The following is an 18540-nucleotide window of genomic DNA, read 5'->3' as shown; positions in this document are numbered from 1 at the left end:
TATTCAAAAAGTTAAAAAATATACATTGAATTAAAAAACTTCATGAAGAAAAAAAGAAGGAGAAATGTTGTAGAGTTTACAAATATGTACATTTCACCTTCAACAAAATAATATTTTGTATTTCAGGAAACATTTTGCATTCCATCAATTGACATGCTAAAGATATCGACAGTACATTTGACGAGATACATTAAAAATACTTAATTTACTTATTTCACAAAATTATATACAATATGTTAATGTAAAACATGATTTTAAGATTAAGGACGGGTTGTTTGTAAAACCTTTCAATGTCCGTTGTCTTTATAAATATTCGTTACGCTCCTTTTCAATCTTTCCTTGCTTTTTTGCCAACATTTCAAGTTGTTCTTTGACAGTGTACTTGCTGAAAATATATAAAAAGTAAAGTCACTTAGAAATCGAAAAAAGATGAGAAAATATGATTTAAAAAGAGTAAAAGTTGTGTGTGGATAGCCTTTCATAGTATAAGAATGGTTCAACAGTCTTTAAAATACGAAATCAAGCTTGCCTTGAACGTTCTCTCGATTCTTGATACAATTTACTGGCCTTCATACTATTGATATCTAACTGTTTCTTGTACTGCTTGTGTCGATACCTATTGAGTGAGTAAAGTTCAAAGATTAGTACTGTGAAAATCAACATTACAAAAACGTAGCCAACACACATTGAAGTACTTTATAACGTTCAATAAACATTTGAAGTACATTTGTAAATAGCGTTTTATACACGTTTTAAGTACATTAAAGTACATTAAAGTACATTGAAGTACATTAAAGTACATTAAAGTACATTAAAGTACATTGAAGTAATTTATAGCGTCTAAATAAAGTAAGCCAGTTGAGGTTTCCTGGTAAATCCGAATGTGAACTGACCAAAGAAACTGAACACAAATTTAACGATAATAATTTTTTAATAGGGATAGAATTATTTTACGTTTTAAGGAGAATGCTTGTGTAAGTGACATGAAAGGCTTACCCAACAAATATAAAACATAAAGTAGCGCCACAAATCATATAAATCACGACACCAAATGCAATCTTCCTGTTATGCTCACGAAATTGTTGCGGATTTCGATCGACAATTCTATAAAAACATTTAAGTAATGAAATCCTTACCCTAACCATAATAACCGAAGTCCAACACCAGTCAACATCATTGCAATTATAACCAACGCAACTTCGTTGTTATTTCGTCGATAAAACACAGATTGTTTGGCGTCATTCTGGGAATCATGGCTACAGAAAATTCACAGTTTTAGTGAAGCAGGGACGCCATAACCGGTGGGGTGGGGGTATGAAGTCCCCCTTTTTTTGCAAGAGCTAAACAAAAAAGATGTATTTAGATTGAGCTGAAGTCGTTGTTTATAAGCGTTTTTAAGACATTTTTAGTAGAATTGAAGATTTAGCCCCAGTACTTCATATGTTGCTCTGCCATCCCTGTGAAGTCAAGTCCTTTATCACGTGAATAAAACGTGCTACTTAGTTGAACTAACATTTAGATGGTGAACGGAAAATTTCTTTTAAAACGATCTTCAGGTCTTCAGGTCCAGTTTAAAGAATGTGCAATCACTTTTTGTAAACTCACTTTAAGTACAAAAAAGTGTCAAAACTGTCTAACTCTTGTAAAAAACCCATCTATTACTTTGCACGAGTCCTTCTTCTCCCAGCTAATTCCCTAAAAACATCTATCTCCAATCCCTCTTGGCCATAAAACAACACAATAATGTTCCTTTCTCTAGGTCTTCCATTCTTTCTTGCAAGAAGATGCTTAGAAAGAATATTAAAACACAACTTACTCTGTGTATGTGTCGTAGTAGAAATGAGCTCTTTGCTTGTTTAAATCCACAACTCTGAATTTAAATAGAAAAATCAAATTGTTTATTTTCTAAAAGATACAAACTTCAAAAGTAAGATGAATATTAATAATCTATTCAATCTATGAAGTTACAAAAACAGATTCTTGATGGTTGAAGCGACCAATAACTACTAACTATTACATCACATATTAAATGGTGAAATGATGTAAACAAAACACATAGATCATGAAAATATAAATATCATACATTGCAGGTCACCAACTCTGCAAATATGTTTCCAAAAGTGTGTGGGGCGATAAGGGGGGGGGTTGAATGGATACTTCAGGGTGTAAATAGTGATTTTCTTGATGAAAAATGATTGATTTTGAAAAATATGGGGGAACATATCCTTTGCTCCAGGATGTACAAAAGGTCACAGAGACAAAATCAAAGATTCAGAACTCAAAGAGTGCAGCAATTTGTTTTTTGTTTAAAAACTTTCATACATAAATTTGATTTCATATGTATGTATACAAAATTGTTGTAAGCATAATTTTAAGAAATACATCACCTTGAGTAAGGTTTCCATTGAGGTTTCAGACTTGCATCATACACTTTTCTCTTTGTTTTATCTCCAATGACACTGTAAGCATTATTGAGCTGAAAGAAATCAACAATTAAAATTGAAGAATGATGTTTTGAAAATAACAAATCAATTTCTTAGATATCCTCCTACACAACCAGAGAAAGTAATTTATTCAAGAAAAAAGGATTCATTCATACCTTTAGGAAAAACTTATGATGATGTGGATTGCTAGGACTTACATCTGGATGGAACTGTAAAATAAATGGTAATTGTACTTCTTTCCTGTTTCTTAAAATGATAATTAAACTATTAAAGCAATATTCTATTAGCAAAATCTGAATATATGCGGTCAAAACCTTCTTAGATTTCTCAAAAAAAGCCTTTTTAATTTCATCTTGTGATGCATCTTTAGGAACATTTAGCACATCATAGTGAGAGGGTGAGCTATATACAAAGAAAGTCGATATAACATAATTTGACCTCTTACAAATAACAATGAATAAAATATTTACTTACCTCAGAAATCTTGCCACTTTTAAGGAGAGAAAGAACTTATTTTGTTGCCTGTATTGACGCAACGTTAAACATCTTGGACAAACATTTAAAAATTCTGATGTTGCCTTCAACATTGCTGGTCACACATTTTCAGTTATTTAATTGCCTGATAAGAAAGAAAACGGCAATTATATTTTTATAAATAACTTTTCTGGAAAATTTCAATGGTTTGCACCATTCATTAGGCTTGTATGCACAACAAATGTTTATTAGTTGAACTTTCAAAATCCAATGCAAGAGAGTACATTAACTAACCGGTTAGGTGGTCGTCTTCAATGATTTCAACTTTACCAGCTCTAATCAATACAGAATGCAATAAAAATAAAAGAAAACAGCACAACAGATATAAAAGTCTGCAGTATATTAATAGTTTGGTAGGTTAAAATTAATCACAAAGTACAAGAATTGAGAGGTATATTGAATATCAACAAACATTCATGTTTTTCACGTTACGTCATGTATGAAATGTTTTACATAACATCAACTAGTAGTGACTTCAACAAGGAAGGTTTTAAACAATTTCTTGTTTTTAATGTTTCATCAATTTCAAATCCTACTATCGAGTTCCAAACTGTTCTTAGATAAATTTCAAAAAGGTCAAATTTACAATGAGCGCTTTAGAATCTCTGGATAAATTAAAATATGAAGAGCAAGGTAGATGGTAAATTGCTTTAAATGACCGGTATATTATTGTACTGAACTAGCTTTTTTTAAATTTATTTAATGCATAAAAAAATATTTTAAATAAATAATATTTATCAAATGTTAACTTTATAACTAGGTTTTTTACACAATTATTAGCTATTTTCTCTCAAATGATAGTAAACTTGTCTTTTTCAACAGTTCTCCTTAAAACATTTGAAATTATTTCTCCTTTCTGAAGGTGTAGCCCATATTGTTAGCCCTTCTGAAATAAGTTCATCATTGGTTGACCCAAGGACAGTTCATCGATTATCAGATCCTACAGACATAGTTTCCCTGGCTAAAGAAGTGCAAAAAGCTGATGACTTTGTGAAATGTATTGCCACAAACAAGCTTCTTGTAATTGCTGAACAAATTCGTCATCTTCAGGAACAGGTACTTACTGTGATAGAGTGCTCTGCCTTGTAGTGACGATGGACTATTGTATAATGCTATATATCCTGTATCAAGCTATTGTATAATGCAATTATTATATAACATAATTTATTTAACAATTAATAGTGTAATGCCTACTTTGAAATTTCATTCCACTATTGAAATTTAGATAGTAATGGTTAGATGCACAAGAATTTTTTTAATTTTTAGGCAAAGAAAGTTCTTGAAGATGCAAAACAAAATGCTTTACTTCATCATGCAGCGTGTAACTTTAAAAAAATACCAGGAAAGATGTATTATCTCTACCGTAGAAAGGATGACACTTCTTATTTTTCTATGGTATCACCAGAGGTAAAGAAATAGTAACTGGTGTTATGGCTGTTGACTATAACATGTAAATTACATGTACATCTTTTCATTGTTAATATGCTAACTAAGATTTATTCATCACAAACATTTTTACTTCATTAATATTCTCTTTGCAATACCTCACATGATGTGAAAAACAAAGTCAATTTACAATATTTTTTAGCATTCATATAGTTCTGGCACACTTGCCTAACTGAATATATTTTTTGTTTGGGAATATTTCCAACCTTATATTGCTAATCAGAAATAGCAAAAGCGTGTCACTTTTTCAAAAGAAAATTGCTGCTTGCATTTTATGATTTAGTTTAACATGTAACTGATGGAATAAACTAAACTGTGTAAATATTTAAACTTCTCTTTGTAGATAATTTATTTCTTAGTAAATTTTGTAATTGTTTTTGAACAAAAGCACGCACCTTGTGGAAATCAACCCCAGTTGACAAGGCCAGCGTGTCAAAATAAAGATTTTCATTCATTCATTCAATTACATGTCTTTGGAAGTTTAGTGATTGTCATGATTACAAATTGTGTTTAGGTTTGTAAATTTAAACATTTAATGATTGATTTTTTGTTAAGGAATGGGGAAATTCATGTCCACATCATTTTATGGGCAGTTACAAACTTGAATATGACTTGTCATGGACAAAGGCTGAAGATGTTGAAAAACGTGGACGAGACTTGGAAGAAATATCACGTTTTTTAAATAGTGAGATGTCTTCGATTGGATATATTTGTGACTCTACAAATAAATCGGGAAGCTCCAATTAATTTTAAACTAAAACATACATGATATAATATATTTTTTATATAATTATGGCGATGTTTGATGAATTATCTTACCTCAAACATACTCCATTAAAAATATATAGAACCATTTTTGGGGGTATTATTGTGGAGACCAAATAAGATGACGATCCAAAATAAAATAAAGGGAATAAAAGTTGTGTTGTGAAAAAGAAACGCACAAAATATAACGTTGTTACAATTTCTTATTCAATTTAGTTCAGTGTAATAATATTCTAAGGCTAACAGCTAGCATGTCTGACATCTTCAAACTTAACTGTTACCATTGAGCAAGACATTTTCATACACAAGATGCTTTTCTAACTGCTAGAAACAATAGCAGGAAATCTTCAATTAGCAAGTCACACCAACCATTGCTTTGCATGAGTTTTGGTATAGACTTTATGGCACATTTTTGTGCTCAAGTCAACAGTTTTTGTACTGAGCAGAGAATGAACCAAGTACTGTGTAAAAACATGATAAATTCCCATATCAAGTTATTCATTTTAACACATAGAAATTATTATATAAATATTACATATCTACTACATACATGATAATTCATGGAGTTGGTAGATTGGGAGACTGAGCATTGTTTACAGATGATGTTAATACAGAAATTGGGATAGATGTTGTTTGACTGGATGTTTGTGCTGCTACACTTTGAGCTTGTAAAAACTGTTCTTGTTCGACCTGCAAATGAAAATATATCATCATATGACGTCTGAATATGCAAACCATGTTATTTTGTTAAAAATTATAATAACTGATGGTTAAGTTTTGGTTAAAGGCAAAGTTTGAGTTGAGTTCATGAATAAAGAAGTCAGATATAAAACTTGCTATGACCAATTTGTTTATAAAGTATATTTCTACCTGAGCTTGTTCCAACCGAGCTTGTGCAAACAATGCTTCTTGTTGCCGTAACAATTCTTCTTCTGGTATTCCCTAATAAAGAAACCATCACCAACATGTTAGATTGTTTTCTATAGAAATGTAATTGTAAATTCAAATGGAACATTAACACTATTCATCATTTGCAAAATCTTTGTCAACGATTTATTACCAAGTTTTCCAACCGATTACTGCCTCGTCTTTTATTCTAAAGATCAACAAATATCACTTGGTTGAAGATGGCAAATTGAGGAGGTGAAAAAGCAACATTGAAATGTTCATCATGCAAACAAAATCATAAAGTTCTCTTCACTTACAATTGCTTGTTTTTTGTAATCTGTATAAACAGACTCCACTTCTTGAATGTATGAAGTGAAACCCAAACTCTATAAGAAATTGAACATTTTCAGTATGGAAGAAAATTATCTTTAAACTAGCTGCCTTAGCAAAGTTTACAATGCAAAGATTGTTGCTCGAAGAAACATTGTTCATTTCCTACATACATGAAATATGAATGCAAATACAAGCACACCTTCAGAGCATCAATAATATGTTCTGGAGCAATAGTTTTCTTTGCTCTTTGCTTGCAAACTTCATTTGCTTCTGATGATACAAGATGGATAAATTCTACATAAAAATGCAAAAAAAGAACAAATACGTAGTGATGAATGTCAGTGCCATAAAAAATCCTAAAGTCTAACAGGGAGTATGGATAAAAATTAACCAGTCAAATACTGATCATCTTACAACCAAAATCCTACTTTAGCCAGTTAAGTTTGATAGAAGTTTACTCTAAGGCATATTTACTATGACACACTAGATTGCTGCAAGCACTAAAGACATAAAATTTAAGCAATACCTGTACAACAGTTCAAGATCAATTCTCGTGCATCATTGGATACTCGAACATTGGGAATCATTTCTTTAATCAATTTGTTCACAGCAGCTGGAAAGTTAAAACTTAGAAAGGTAAATAAAGTTATAAAATATAAATATTTATGAAAAACCACAGCCAAATTATGCAGTCACAAAGTGTGTGTTTATTTTCATACTTTTTACGTCTCATTACTCAAAACCTTTCGAGATATCGCAAACAAAAACATAGACATGATTGTTGATGTTCAGACTTGTTTGAACATTTTTCACAAACTAAGCCATAATATCTTCTTTATCATGCGGCCTTAAGGTGAAATTTATATTTTATTTAATAGTGGTTTGATTTAAATACCGAAAACTTTAACTAAACAAGCATAAATGTAATTTTTACCTCTAGGTAATGTAACATCGTCTTCTTGACCAACACCACCACCATCAAAATCCGCCATGTTGATGACAATCTCCGAAATTTAACGATGAGTGCCGTCATTTTCCGACGTTCTATAATTAATTATGCTTTTCATGATGAAAATCTTTAGCTTTACTACTGAAACTTTGTAAAATCGATAAAATGTATATTAGTTATGCATCATGGTCTTTTGTTCTTTTAAATGTTCAAAACACAAGAAGTGTGATTGTAGCAGGGAAGTTGCATCACGTAAAACACATACTGCTGTATCCCTCATCAAAAGCATGGGAAACAAATAAAAAACAGTCCAAATAATAAGGATGTATTTAGTATGAACACTGCGTACACCGGGAGATCAATGAGCAATAAAATTTATTATAATATGATTTACGAATAAATTAAAAGAATTCTCCTCAACTAGAAAAATGGGTACGCATTGCGTACATGTTGGTATTCTGTCAAATACATTGACCCAAAATAAACAAATAAAAAACAGATTGATATTTGAATCGAATCTTAACTTTGTATCAATCCACTTTGAAGTATACTTTCACTTGCAAAGCTTCCATTTTTATTACACATTAAACATTAACAAGACAGTTTCTGGAATCTTCCCAACAAAGTTGTGACTTTTGGGTCCCATGTTCCTCAATAGATTGAAAATAGATTAAACAGATAAAGCAGATAAAAAATATAAAATAGGTAAAAAGTATTCAAAATAGATAAAAGAAATAAAACATAAAATTAGATAAAATAAGACAATGTTACGTAATAAGAAAATAATCACAACAAAAGTGTATTAATACTTGTAAACCTTTATGTTTTTTCTTTTACTTTAAACAAAAATGTATTTGTCAAAACAAGCTTAAGAAGACATAGAGCATGCAAAAAACATATGATTGAAAATTTGCTAAGTGCATATGTGTACGCACAAATTTCAATTAACTTCTTCTGACCCTAAGCCTTTTTCTAACACTTATAATTCAAGATAACATTCGACATGTTTTATACAATTATTATTGATTTATATCTTTCTGATTCAACTCACTCATTTACTGTTTCTCATGTACAACGAGAACACCATCCAAGGGCTTCATTGCAAACAAGGATTATCTGGTTCCTTTAACATGCGACGCTCTAGTGCTGTCTGTTTTCAAAATTTGTCTGTTTTCTTTACAAGAATTCTTCTCAAAAAAAGAAACTAGAACATCCAAGGGTGCTGCAGAGGTTCAAACAACTTCTGTCTTTTTGACTTATAAAATAAACCAACTCTAAGTTTGTTTATACGTTTTTTTCTTGTTACCTTTTACAATGTAACTTTCTCATAACTAACTCGTGATGAACGAGATCCTCCTTATACAATATGACTCTCTCATTATGAACGAAGGCATCCATGGGCTTCATAGAAAAAAGGGATTATCTACTTTGTTATAATAGTTTCTACAAAGATAACATTTAATAAGCCAAGCAATTTGTATCGTCTAAACTGAGCCTCACTTTGAACCTCGCCTGATATAAAATTTTGATTCATTTTGGGTAGTGAATTTCCTTTTACCTTACAATATTTTCATGATTCAATCTAGAAAGAAACCTCTCTTCTCGAGTAACTTTGCAGTTAAACAGCACACTTTTCCGATTCAAAGGAATTCCTTTGATCACATATAGCATAGAGACAGCCCTCTAATATATTACATAACTAAGCGCATTTCCAAATCACGTACAAAATTTCCATCACATGACCAAATTACCGTCTATTTAAATGATGTTGTATGTAATAAAAAGTTACCTTTTCAACTGAAGCAAACCCTCCTTTTTCCAAGCATTTGCAATACCTCAAATTCATTCCGAACTCTTGAATTTCTCGCTACGTAGCCGAGAAGAATAGGCATCAAATCAGGATACTCGTCTCCATCATAACAGCTATGATGTTTTCTTCCTTGATCTTTTTCAGCGTCAAGCTCGTCTGAAGTGATGTTGCTTAAACCGTGCAACATGGGATTTGGAGAGATAAAAGGATGTCCAAGTAGCTGCTGTGCTAAACATTGGTTAAGGCTCTCCCGATATAGACATCTATACAAAGTTTTTGACTTTGAAAGACAGTAGCTATAAATTCTTCGTCTCTTTATTGCTTGTTTATCTCATGATCTTCATTTTTTCAAGTGGAAGCTTTGAGTGGAAGTTTTCAAGCAGGCTAGCTAACTAATCATTGCTTTAACAAATACGTATTCAAAGAAGGGTAACTTTCTTCATGACACTGCGATTCAACGAAAAGGAACTTACAAGTCCAAAAGGAGCTTTGCAATGTATCCAAAGACCAAACTCTTTAACCTTGAATCATACCCTAATGGCAAAAATTAGAGAAAAATAGCAAATAATAAGTCTTTATATATATTTATTGAGCTAAACGAAAATTGTTCACATTTTTTTTACCTGTGAATGAACGTGAACTAATTGCTCCACACCCTCACGGAGCACCCACCACATTCTCTGTTGGTCCTTGTACTATACATCGTCAATGACATTCCTTAGAGTACTCTTCTCACAATACTCCAACTGTATACACAAAGTTTCCAGAGTACACTTTGAATTTTCTTGCAAATCTAATGTGGTAATTGCTTCCTGTTCACTGTCGAAATCAGATCGCGTATACATCTACTCATTTTTATTTATTAAAATGTTGTACATGCAAAATGAATGTTTTTAAGATACGAAAAATTTGTGGTCTTTGAAATGTTATTATGTAATGTGATGTCGCAGTGGTGTTTCTACACGATGATAAAGTGAAATATCTCAAGAAGTAAAATAAAGTAAATCTATTTATGAAGATATTACGTCATTTCAATCAAATGCTCTATGTGCAATAAAATCAGAAACTACATGGTAAAATTTCGTTTCATAGCCGCTTTAAAGATCTTAATGCAACTAATAAATCCCCTTTAATTTTTTGATGGAATGAAAATAGGTTTTACGTTAATTGGTTTATGTTTGGCGTAAGGTGAAGCCGGTGATCCAACAATTAACACGTGATTACCCTTTAACCATAATCTCCACATACTTTTGTGAAATCCTCGAGCATCTAAGTTCCAGATTCGTAAACATGTCGCTATATTATTCCATGTTGTCCAGTCTTTAGCATGTTTCATTTCAATATACAATATATATGTTTTACCGGATGTTTCTGGAACAAAATCTGTCTCGTTCTTACAAGGATTTTTACTGTGATTCAATGGCTCAGCTAACCTACAATAAAACAGTACAACCCATTTGCAAAGAAAAAAAATTGTTTGGTAACTGAACAATGGGAATGTCAATATATATTCTTGAAAATTCACCTGGTCAACCGTTCGATCTCATTTTCATAATTCTTCTTTATTAGCAAACGAACATTAAATTTAACATTAGCGACAGTATTTAAACTGCGTGTCTTGAAAAGAGATTCTTGAAGGACATTATTTATATGCTGGCCTTTAGCGCCAAAATGATACGTTCTTGAAATATCCGGAATGATACACTCACGTCCCTTCTTGATCCTGTCAATCCTCATCCATTCATCCCAATTTGCAAAATGATCAGGTTTGGGCCATTTTGGCTCAAGTTCATCTTTATAAAGACGTCGTTTTAGTAACCTGAGGATGAAAATAAATATTTTTTCTATGAGCATCGAACATCTTATTTAAGTAAAACGAGAATTTTTCTCTCGTGTTAGCAAAATCATTGGTTGTAATAAAAATTCTCACCATCCTAAACCAGGCATTGTTTCTACACGGTATAACATTGCAGGATCATTACACGTGTGATTGTAACTCTAAAAATTAGAAATAATTTCTTTATTAATCCATTTTGTGACACACAAGGAACTGAACCATATCAAACGCAATTGTAATAACCAAAAATTCAAGGTAATATAAGATTTTTACTGCAGAAAAAGGTTTTGAGATTGAACATTTCCGCACTCTCGCGAGAAAACACCTAGAATCGAAGAAGGCAATGAGAAACTCTCAAAAACAAACTATGTCATGGACATTCTTTTGAGATTTTATTTACATTCTACACTCTCGTCAGAGATAAACTAGACTCGAAAAAAAAGCAAAAAGAATCAGAGACGTTCAAAACCACGTTAATAAAGTTGAAAACGAATTGAAATTTTGTTGTGTAGCAAACACAAGCCAACAATAGAGTAAAAGACTTAAAAGATGAAAAGAATGTTGTTAGCTTTCGTTTATAACAAACCTGATCATTCCACGCCGATATACAGTACAGACTTTCATCTGTATCCATTAAAGGCAACAATTGATTAAAATAACTGAATATGTCCACAGATACGTCTAAATCTTCTTCCAAAATAATCATATACCGAGCATTGGGATAAGCATTAAACGTCTCTGTCAGTGTTCGCTTGTAATGCTGGGAGGAAGAGAAAATACATTTAAAAAGTAATAAAAGGAACGATGGAATTTTGATTTCATCGTGTAAACACTATCAAAGAAAAAGCCTTACCAACCTGTGCTATTCTAGATATCCCACAGCTAATAGGAATATGCTGCACGACTTTTACATCATACAGCCTTGCCACAGCAGCTGGTTCTTCAAAGAAACCATCAATAAATACAGTAAATAACTCCTTCTTTGCTCCATGAGCTGACAACATTGAACGTAAGCCACGATAAAGGTAATGTGGCCTGTTACTAGCAATCACAGCAACAGGAATGTCTTGAACTTTTTCTAACTTCAACGGTGTTGTTTTAATTTCAATTGGAGCAGGATTATTACCTACAACATTTAAGAACATATTCTGTCAGTTCTTCATATCGTTCTAACATTAGCTGCAATAACAGTGATATCCTTATTTCTACAATTTTTTTCGTGGAGTATTCTCAGAATATTTTCTCGAAGTTTAAATGCACAATGTGAATGTGCAAAATTACTGAACACATCGCTGTACGTTCAATTAAATAAGAAATCTAATCCTACATGGATATAACGAAAAGATACTTACAACTGCATAAACTTCCATAGCCTTCAAACTTATCACAAAACATTCTTCTTCGCTTTGATTCTTCACTGTCATCCCAAGCACATTGAGATTGTTTAGCAGGAACAAGATTAACTGTAGCACGAGCAGTGACAGGCTCACCCCAGTTTGATGTGTCTGTTGTGCGGTGATGTTTCTCTGAGTATTTCTGGCCACGTTTTGTGACGATAAATGACCAGCTATCCCTATATTTTAGTTCATCAACATAAACACTACCAAGACTTTTCAGCAAATCTCGAGCAGTTTTCTCTAAGTTAAGTGTAATTTCATCCTATAAAGCATAAAATATTTTAAATTAATATCTGATAAATATGGCGATCTTTGATTTCGTCTTCTCAAGGACACGATGCATTGATTGTAATTTATATAATCTAAAATTCCCTCATGCGCGTAAAATATTTACACCTTTCATAATAATGTTTTTGTCAACCAAGACGAATATTTTAGTCCATTTGAGTAGAAGAAAAATAAATGTAAAACAACATTTTTGTGGAAAAGTTTAAGAAATTGATATAAGGTACTGATGAACGACGTTTTGTGGAAATGTTAATTTAGCAAACTTACCTTTACTGCAAAACACAAAATTCGTCCATCGGAAATCATATTTAAAAAAAGAACCAAGTTAGCACTCTCTTGTTTTGACATATATGTATCAAATACTTTCGTTGCCATCATTGCTCCAGTTGATTGATGAAGAACAGTGACGTGGATACCTCTACCTGCATCACTTGTATAAGTCTCTTCCTCCATTACCTTGTATTGAATATACAATTTACTACATGTATGTAGATATAGATCGTCCACGGTGGAGTCCTGAAGACTTTTGCCGTCGATGTTGACTGACGTTTTGACAAACTTAGAGCTGTAGTCAACATCAACTTCAAAAGTCCTTCTCATAAATTTACTAACTTGAACGATCTTTATATAAAAGTGTAACGGTACTCCTGGGTTCAAACCATACATTTTAATCGCTTATTTATCTATAATTCTTATTTTTAACCACCCACTGATAAATATGTGTTGAAGACAACTTGAAATTGAATGTAGTAATACAAACTTACAATTTTGAGAAAAGCATTGACAAATGTAGAAAGTTTTATATACCTTTGTTCCATTCACTGATACATATACATTATCTTTACTGGAGTGAACTTCAATGTTGATTATCTTACAACAATCTTTATCATCTATATTAACAAAAAAATTCCTCTGAAGCATTTTGTTTAATATTTTCTAAAATACTATGGGGGAGAAATGTGAATCTAAATCAAACAGGATCACCAATCCAATGATTACGTTTAGAAAGAAGATGTAATAAGTTTATAAAAGAAGACTTTTTTGACACTCTCTTTCCTTTGCTTTTCAAGTGCATTTGATGAAAAAATAAATGAAAAGCAACTTGTGTTGATTGTGCAATGGACATTGAAGTTGTAACATAAAGACATATCGTTAATTTTCATAACTTCAAGAATCTTTCTTTAATTTTTGTGTTTGTTCAGTAGCTATTAACGTTATTGCTAATGATGAATGAGGTTTCGTGTAAAAAGCGAACTCAATAGTAGTTTTCTTATTATAAAAATAAATCCGCCGTAAACTCTTTTAATGGGTAGCCGCAATTTCTCTGCTACTTTGTGAGAAATATGCGTTCCTTGATTTTAAATAATCTAAAAAATGGATTGCGTTAATTATTGTGTTTGCAAAAGGCTTTATTGAAAGTCGGAAAGCCGGCTCTTTAAAATCTTCTTTATCGCTAATCGTTGAAAAATGACTGATCTAAATTAAAATGAATTACTGCACCTATTGCTGATAGATATATTTCCAAATACCTTAGAAACACCTTGATTGGTGAAATTTTATTCTTTAGGAGATTCATAACCAAATAATTTTGTTTATAAAGTATTTTGAATTTGAAATTAAACACTTAAGAGATAAAAGATGTTCTTTGTGTTTGCACAGAGTTATACCTACATACCAAATGTTTGAAAGTAATTTGAATTTCAAAGAAATCAGAGTTACGCCACTGGAACTCGATTAAATATAACTTCGCGATAGACCAAATAACAGCACAGTGAAAATATCGTAAACAAAAAACTTAATGACAACTGGGTAAAATTTTTTCTTCATTTTCACCGTGATGTGTTAGTTAGTTGGCCGGTGGTGAAGTTACAATAATTAAACAATGCACTCAAAGTCTCAGTGGTGTAACAACAAAATTTTTAAAAGGCTTCATTTCAACACAGATTACTTTTTATGTCTGTTATTCGAACCAACGTGACTCTACATTAGTTAATAACTCTATCTTATAATGATTAAACGACTTCTATTTATACAAGATATTACGTATGGATATATCTGTTTCTTTACTAAATATGTTTAATTTACAATCAACGGAAAGCTATAAAATTTATTGTGATTATTGCACATAAGTATCTCTTAAAATAATCATTTAGTTATTTACACTTGACTTAATTTTTTACCAATCACAGGAAGAATATGAGAGCATATCTTAAAAGTGGAAACATTGCATCTTCGCGTGGCAAACAGCTTATATCGAACAAATCATTTACTATCTAAGCAATTGTGAGCAACAAAGAAATGCTTGTCAATGTACTTACCCATATTAATTGCTCTCTTCTCTTCAATCTGTCCATTCTTTCTATAATGATTTGGAAGTCCGTATAGATCATTTCTGTCCTTGGGTTTAGTGTTCATAACAAATAAGACATTCACCATTGTTGTTAAAATCAAAATGAACATGAGCAGCCATTTGAAACATTTCCTTATTAATCTCTTCAGGCAAAAATTCCAAGCTCGTGGAAAACAAGGTGTGTTAAAGTTATGGGAAATATTTGTCGGATAAAACGGTTTAGCGTTCGGATTGGGCGTCCAAGACATAGCAGTTTACAGTACAAAAATTCCTGTGATACGATACTCGTCAATGCAAGAATAATACAAGCGCAGTGGGTGGAATATTAAATTGTATCAACAGACCTCCATTTCATTGGATAAAGCTGCTGTCAGCTCTCTTACCGATATCTATAAATTTGAATAAAAACAGGCACTCTTGACATCTGCTCCTCGTTTATCTTAAAGTCTCGTTGTTTAAAACGGTGAATTTGGTGAAAACAAAAAATTTTCCGAAGATTTTAAATCTGAACGAAAGTATTCATTTAGGCAAACACTAAAACAGTTTAAAACAAAACAAGTTTATCTAAATATGCCACGCGTGTTGTGTCATTTAATTGCTTAAAAAGATAACCTGCCAATAATATTTGAACGAAAACGTGCGCGGTTTCCTCGACTTACCAATGGAGTTCATTTGAATGAACTGGATCTTCTTGCGCTGTTTGCTTGATTACAAATTATTTGAGAAAAATCATCGGAATATGTCAAGTCCACTTGATCATACGCAACATGTTGGAGAGATTGCTTCAGTTCATAATCATGGAAATGACCAACTGGATGAACTTGCACCTGTTTTCAAAGTAATTGGCTTACAGTCACGTAATATGAGAAATATCACCTGAGCATGCGTAGTTGACTTGACCAACTGTTCGTGATTAACAGAGTTATGGTAAAGTTTAGAAATAGTTTATGATCAAAAAAACATAAATGTTTAAGTATGAATTTGGCTGCATGCAGTGCTTTGAAAACAAGAAAAAGATGTTTTTTATGATTATTTGCGTTTTTTTGTTCATTTTTTGAAACTGAATAGAAAAATGTTTTTCTCTGTGTAACTTAGCAAAAAACATTGCTCTAACAACCAAAATATTGTTTATAAAATTCTCTCATTACAAATAAAGAAATTATGCAAGCTTTTAATTACCTGAAGATGAAGGAGAAACACAACTTTTTTTACATTACATTTTTCACTTCAAAAATTTCTCGGTTTGTTTGACGAACGAAAACATTTTTTAAGTCTTATCTTTGTTTAAAACATTCCTTTAAACAGAAAAGTGTTCCAAATTTCATCAGGAATAACATCTGTAGTTGTTTTTTTGTCAATAGAATTTTTTTGAAGATCTCGTTAGCCGCCATTACCGTTTGTGTTGAATCACGTGAATGGAAATTGGTCAGCATTACATGAGGTATTGCAAGTTTTTGGTGCAGAGTCATGGCAGTGTGCTCATTGAGCTCTATAAGACCTGGAGGGACAAAGGGGCCTGGACCCCGTGGTCAAAAACATGGCGGTAATGGCGGATTTTGGTTGTCAAAACTTCCACTTTGAGAAAAATTTTTAACATTCGCTCCCTCCCGAATCCGGAACTGTATTACTGCTTATATCAATGACAACCAGCGAAAACAACCACGATACCGTAAGCATAAAATATTGAAAATAATGCTTCAGGTTTTTGTGAAATAGACACACACATTTAAATGAGGTAAATCTACTGTAAAATAACGTATGTTTTGTCAAGTAATGCTTTAGCTATGTTAGAAATAAATATCAAACGGCATTCTTTACACTGTCAATGTGTCGTTAAGCTTTAATGCATAATCCCATGCGCAATACTTGTGTTTTTGACTATTTTTTAACAGCTTCGTGCAACTGTCTTTCTTGAATAGATGGGTAAATATTAGTTAAAATGTCCAAAAAGGAGTTAGAAAAAGTTAGCTTACCCCTACGACTTAAGTCGACTGGAAATATATTATAAGTAGGTATGTATTTTTTTTTGAGTTTTTTTTGGTAGGATTGATTCTGGGTGTCTTATAAGGTATTATGATATTCTGATAAATCTACTGAGAACTTATGAAGAAAATATCTCGAACTAGGAGAGCAAAAGAACGAAATTCAGAAATTCTATAATCATGTTGCTGGTTCTGTTTTGAGCCAAGATATTAGTAACTGGATTGTCATTGACAACCATGGATCTACTATTGAACAGAACTACATTAATTTCCCATTGAAAATACGATTTTTAAATTAAAGTGCATTGGTTTCTCTGACACAACACTTTTCTTATTGCTGCATGAAGGCAAACCTGTTTAAATAATTATAATGTAGGTGAAGATATTTAGCATGTTGTATAATTGTTATTATACAGACATTATTTATAATATTATGGCCTTGTGTAATGTATGTCAAGAACTTATTAACTCTCAAAAATGCTAACCTTCTTGCACTACTTTTCTCTTGTGTCCTTACAAATTACAGTTACCTATACTAATTTTTTCTAGGTTCAAACAACTTGACAAATTTTTGAATTTTACATTATGCCTTGGAATTTTTGTTTTTGTCTTTTGGTAAAAATATCAGTAAATGACTTAAAAATCAAGTTTATCTAAAATAGTATTTTGTACAAAATAACTATACATAATTGGAAAAGTCTCATGTTGAAGGCCGATGTGGCTTCTTTTACTAGATTGCTACTCTTATTCTTTTAAATGATATCGTAATTCTTCAAAAGACATAAAAAGTTCTTTGTCATCAATTTTTGCTTCTTCCACATTCAACTTCATGGCAAACCAATGCATCTTATGTGAATTTTTAATCACCTGGAATTGAAAAACATATGGACTTTGTCAGATGATGCAGTACTGTATTTAATGTTTCATGCATGTCATGATAAGCTTTGCTTGAGCAAATATTTCAAGGTAGGAGCAAAATTTGGCACATTATTGAACAAAGTAGTTTTTATCTTGATTTTGATGTACTTAACCTGTTCACTACACTGTGTAACAAACATGTCATTTACAGAAACACCAGATGGCATTCATAAAACTTTTAGCATAAAGCAAACCATTACACACCATCATCATGATTGTCCATAATCTGTCAAATTGTCCAGGCTAGCTGTTTAATACAGGTATTTTTTATTGTACGACATGTACCAAAGAGCTCATTAATTAATCTTGCACTGCATTTGATTTCAATACAGCTCTGTCCTTAATATTTGCTTCATATTTTCAGAAAAATATCATGAAAAAATCCTCCATTTCAACTCAGTTGAAACAAGGAGTTTTAAGATATGCATATCTCGATAAGAACTGGTTGCTTTGCCTCGTCCAGCAAGCGATTAAGTAAATAACAAATAAGACTGGATATACATAACTTAAATTATAAGTTAGAAGTAAAAAACATTCACAAAATATATACCATCACACTTCAAGTATTGACTTAAAACAAAACACTGAACACTTTAAAT

General features: G+C 31.8%; 4 protein-coding genes across 8 annotated transcripts; 1 reads left to right on the top strand and 3 right to left on the bottom strand.

Annotated features, from left to right (window-relative positions):
* Positions 1-98: 98 nt before the first annotated feature.
* LOC124452902 (dnaJ homolog subfamily C member 4-like) lies at positions 99-3412 on the bottom strand. Of its 2 annotated transcripts, none has more exons than XM_047003534.1 (9): positions 3213-3412; positions 2919-3063; positions 2759-2846; positions 2600-2653; positions 2388-2476; positions 1817-1870; positions 1137-1256; positions 530-616; positions 99-385 (listed from the first exon to the last, which is right to left on the bottom strand). In XM_047003534.1, exons 2-9 carry the CDS (start codon positions 3029-3031, stop codon positions 304-306), a joined length of 687 nt encoding a protein of 228 aa, XP_046859490.1. In that variant the 5' UTR covers positions 3032-3063; positions 3213-3412; the 3' UTR covers positions 99-303. The 2 variants fall into 2 exon arrangements, with proteins under 2 accessions (XP_046859490.1, XP_046859491.1); XM_047003535.1 differs by lacking the exon at positions 1137-1256 and adding an exon at positions 997-1104.
* A 6-nt stretch (positions 3413-3418) lies between these two features.
* Positions 3419-5377, top strand: LOC124452903 (uncharacterized protein C1orf50 homolog). Of its 2 annotated transcripts, none has more exons than XM_047003536.1 (4): positions 3419-3611; positions 3841-4034; positions 4245-4385; positions 4980-5377. In XM_047003536.1, exons 1-4 carry the CDS (start codon positions 3566-3568, stop codon positions 5169-5171), a joined length of 573 nt encoding a protein of 190 aa, XP_046859492.1. In that variant the 5' UTR covers positions 3419-3565; the 3' UTR covers positions 5172-5377. The 2 variants fall into 2 exon arrangements, with proteins under 2 accessions (XP_046859492.1, XP_046859493.1); XM_047003537.1 differs by having other exon boundaries at positions 3419-3618.
* Positions 5375-7420, bottom strand: LOC124452904 (protein Dr1-like). Of its 3 annotated transcripts, none has more exons than XM_047003539.1 (8): positions 7345-7420; positions 6937-7023; positions 6610-6704; positions 6395-6463; positions 6250-6285; positions 6060-6131; positions 5740-5879; positions 5375-5650 (listed from the first exon to the last, which is right to left on the bottom strand). In XM_047003539.1, exons 1-7 carry the CDS (start codon positions 7400-7402, stop codon positions 5748-5750), a joined length of 549 nt encoding a protein of 182 aa, XP_046859495.1. In that variant the 5' UTR covers positions 7403-7420; the 3' UTR covers positions 5375-5650; positions 5740-5747. The 3 variants fall into 3 exon arrangements, with proteins under 3 accessions (XP_046859495.1, XP_046859496.1, XP_046859494.1); XM_047003540.1 differs by having other exon boundaries at positions 5375-5513; XM_047003538.1 differs by having other exon boundaries at positions 5375-5879.
* A 2589-nt stretch (positions 7421-10009) lies between these two features.
* On the bottom strand, positions 10010-15361 carry LOC124453320 (protein O-linked-mannose beta-1,2-N-acetylglucosaminyltransferase 1-like). The gene is made up of 9 exons (XM_047004117.1): positions 15010-15361; positions 13499-13581; positions 12959-13147; positions 12359-12665; positions 11864-12132; positions 11593-11766; positions 11100-11167; positions 10695-10988; positions 10010-10602 (listed from the first exon to the last, which is right to left on the bottom strand). The coding sequence occupies exons 1-9, from the start codon at positions 15287-15289 to the stop codon at positions 10299-10301; spliced, it is 1968 nt and encodes a 655-aa protein (XP_046860073.1). The 5' UTR covers positions 15290-15361; the 3' UTR covers positions 10010-10298.
* Positions 15362-18540: the final 3179 nt, after the last annotated feature.

The sequence above is a fragment of the Xenia sp. Carnegie-2017 genome, unplaced genomic scaffold (assembly GCF_021976095.1).
Source record: "Xenia sp. Carnegie-2017 unplaced genomic scaffold, XeniaSp_v1 HiC_scaffold_25, whole genome shotgun sequence".
Taxonomy (NCBI): domain Eukaryota; kingdom Metazoa; phylum Cnidaria; class Anthozoa; order Malacalcyonacea; family Xeniidae; genus Xenia; species Xenia sp. Carnegie-2017.
The sequence above is the reverse complement of the archived record's forward strand: the minus strand, read 5'-3'. Positions and strand labels throughout refer to the sequence as shown.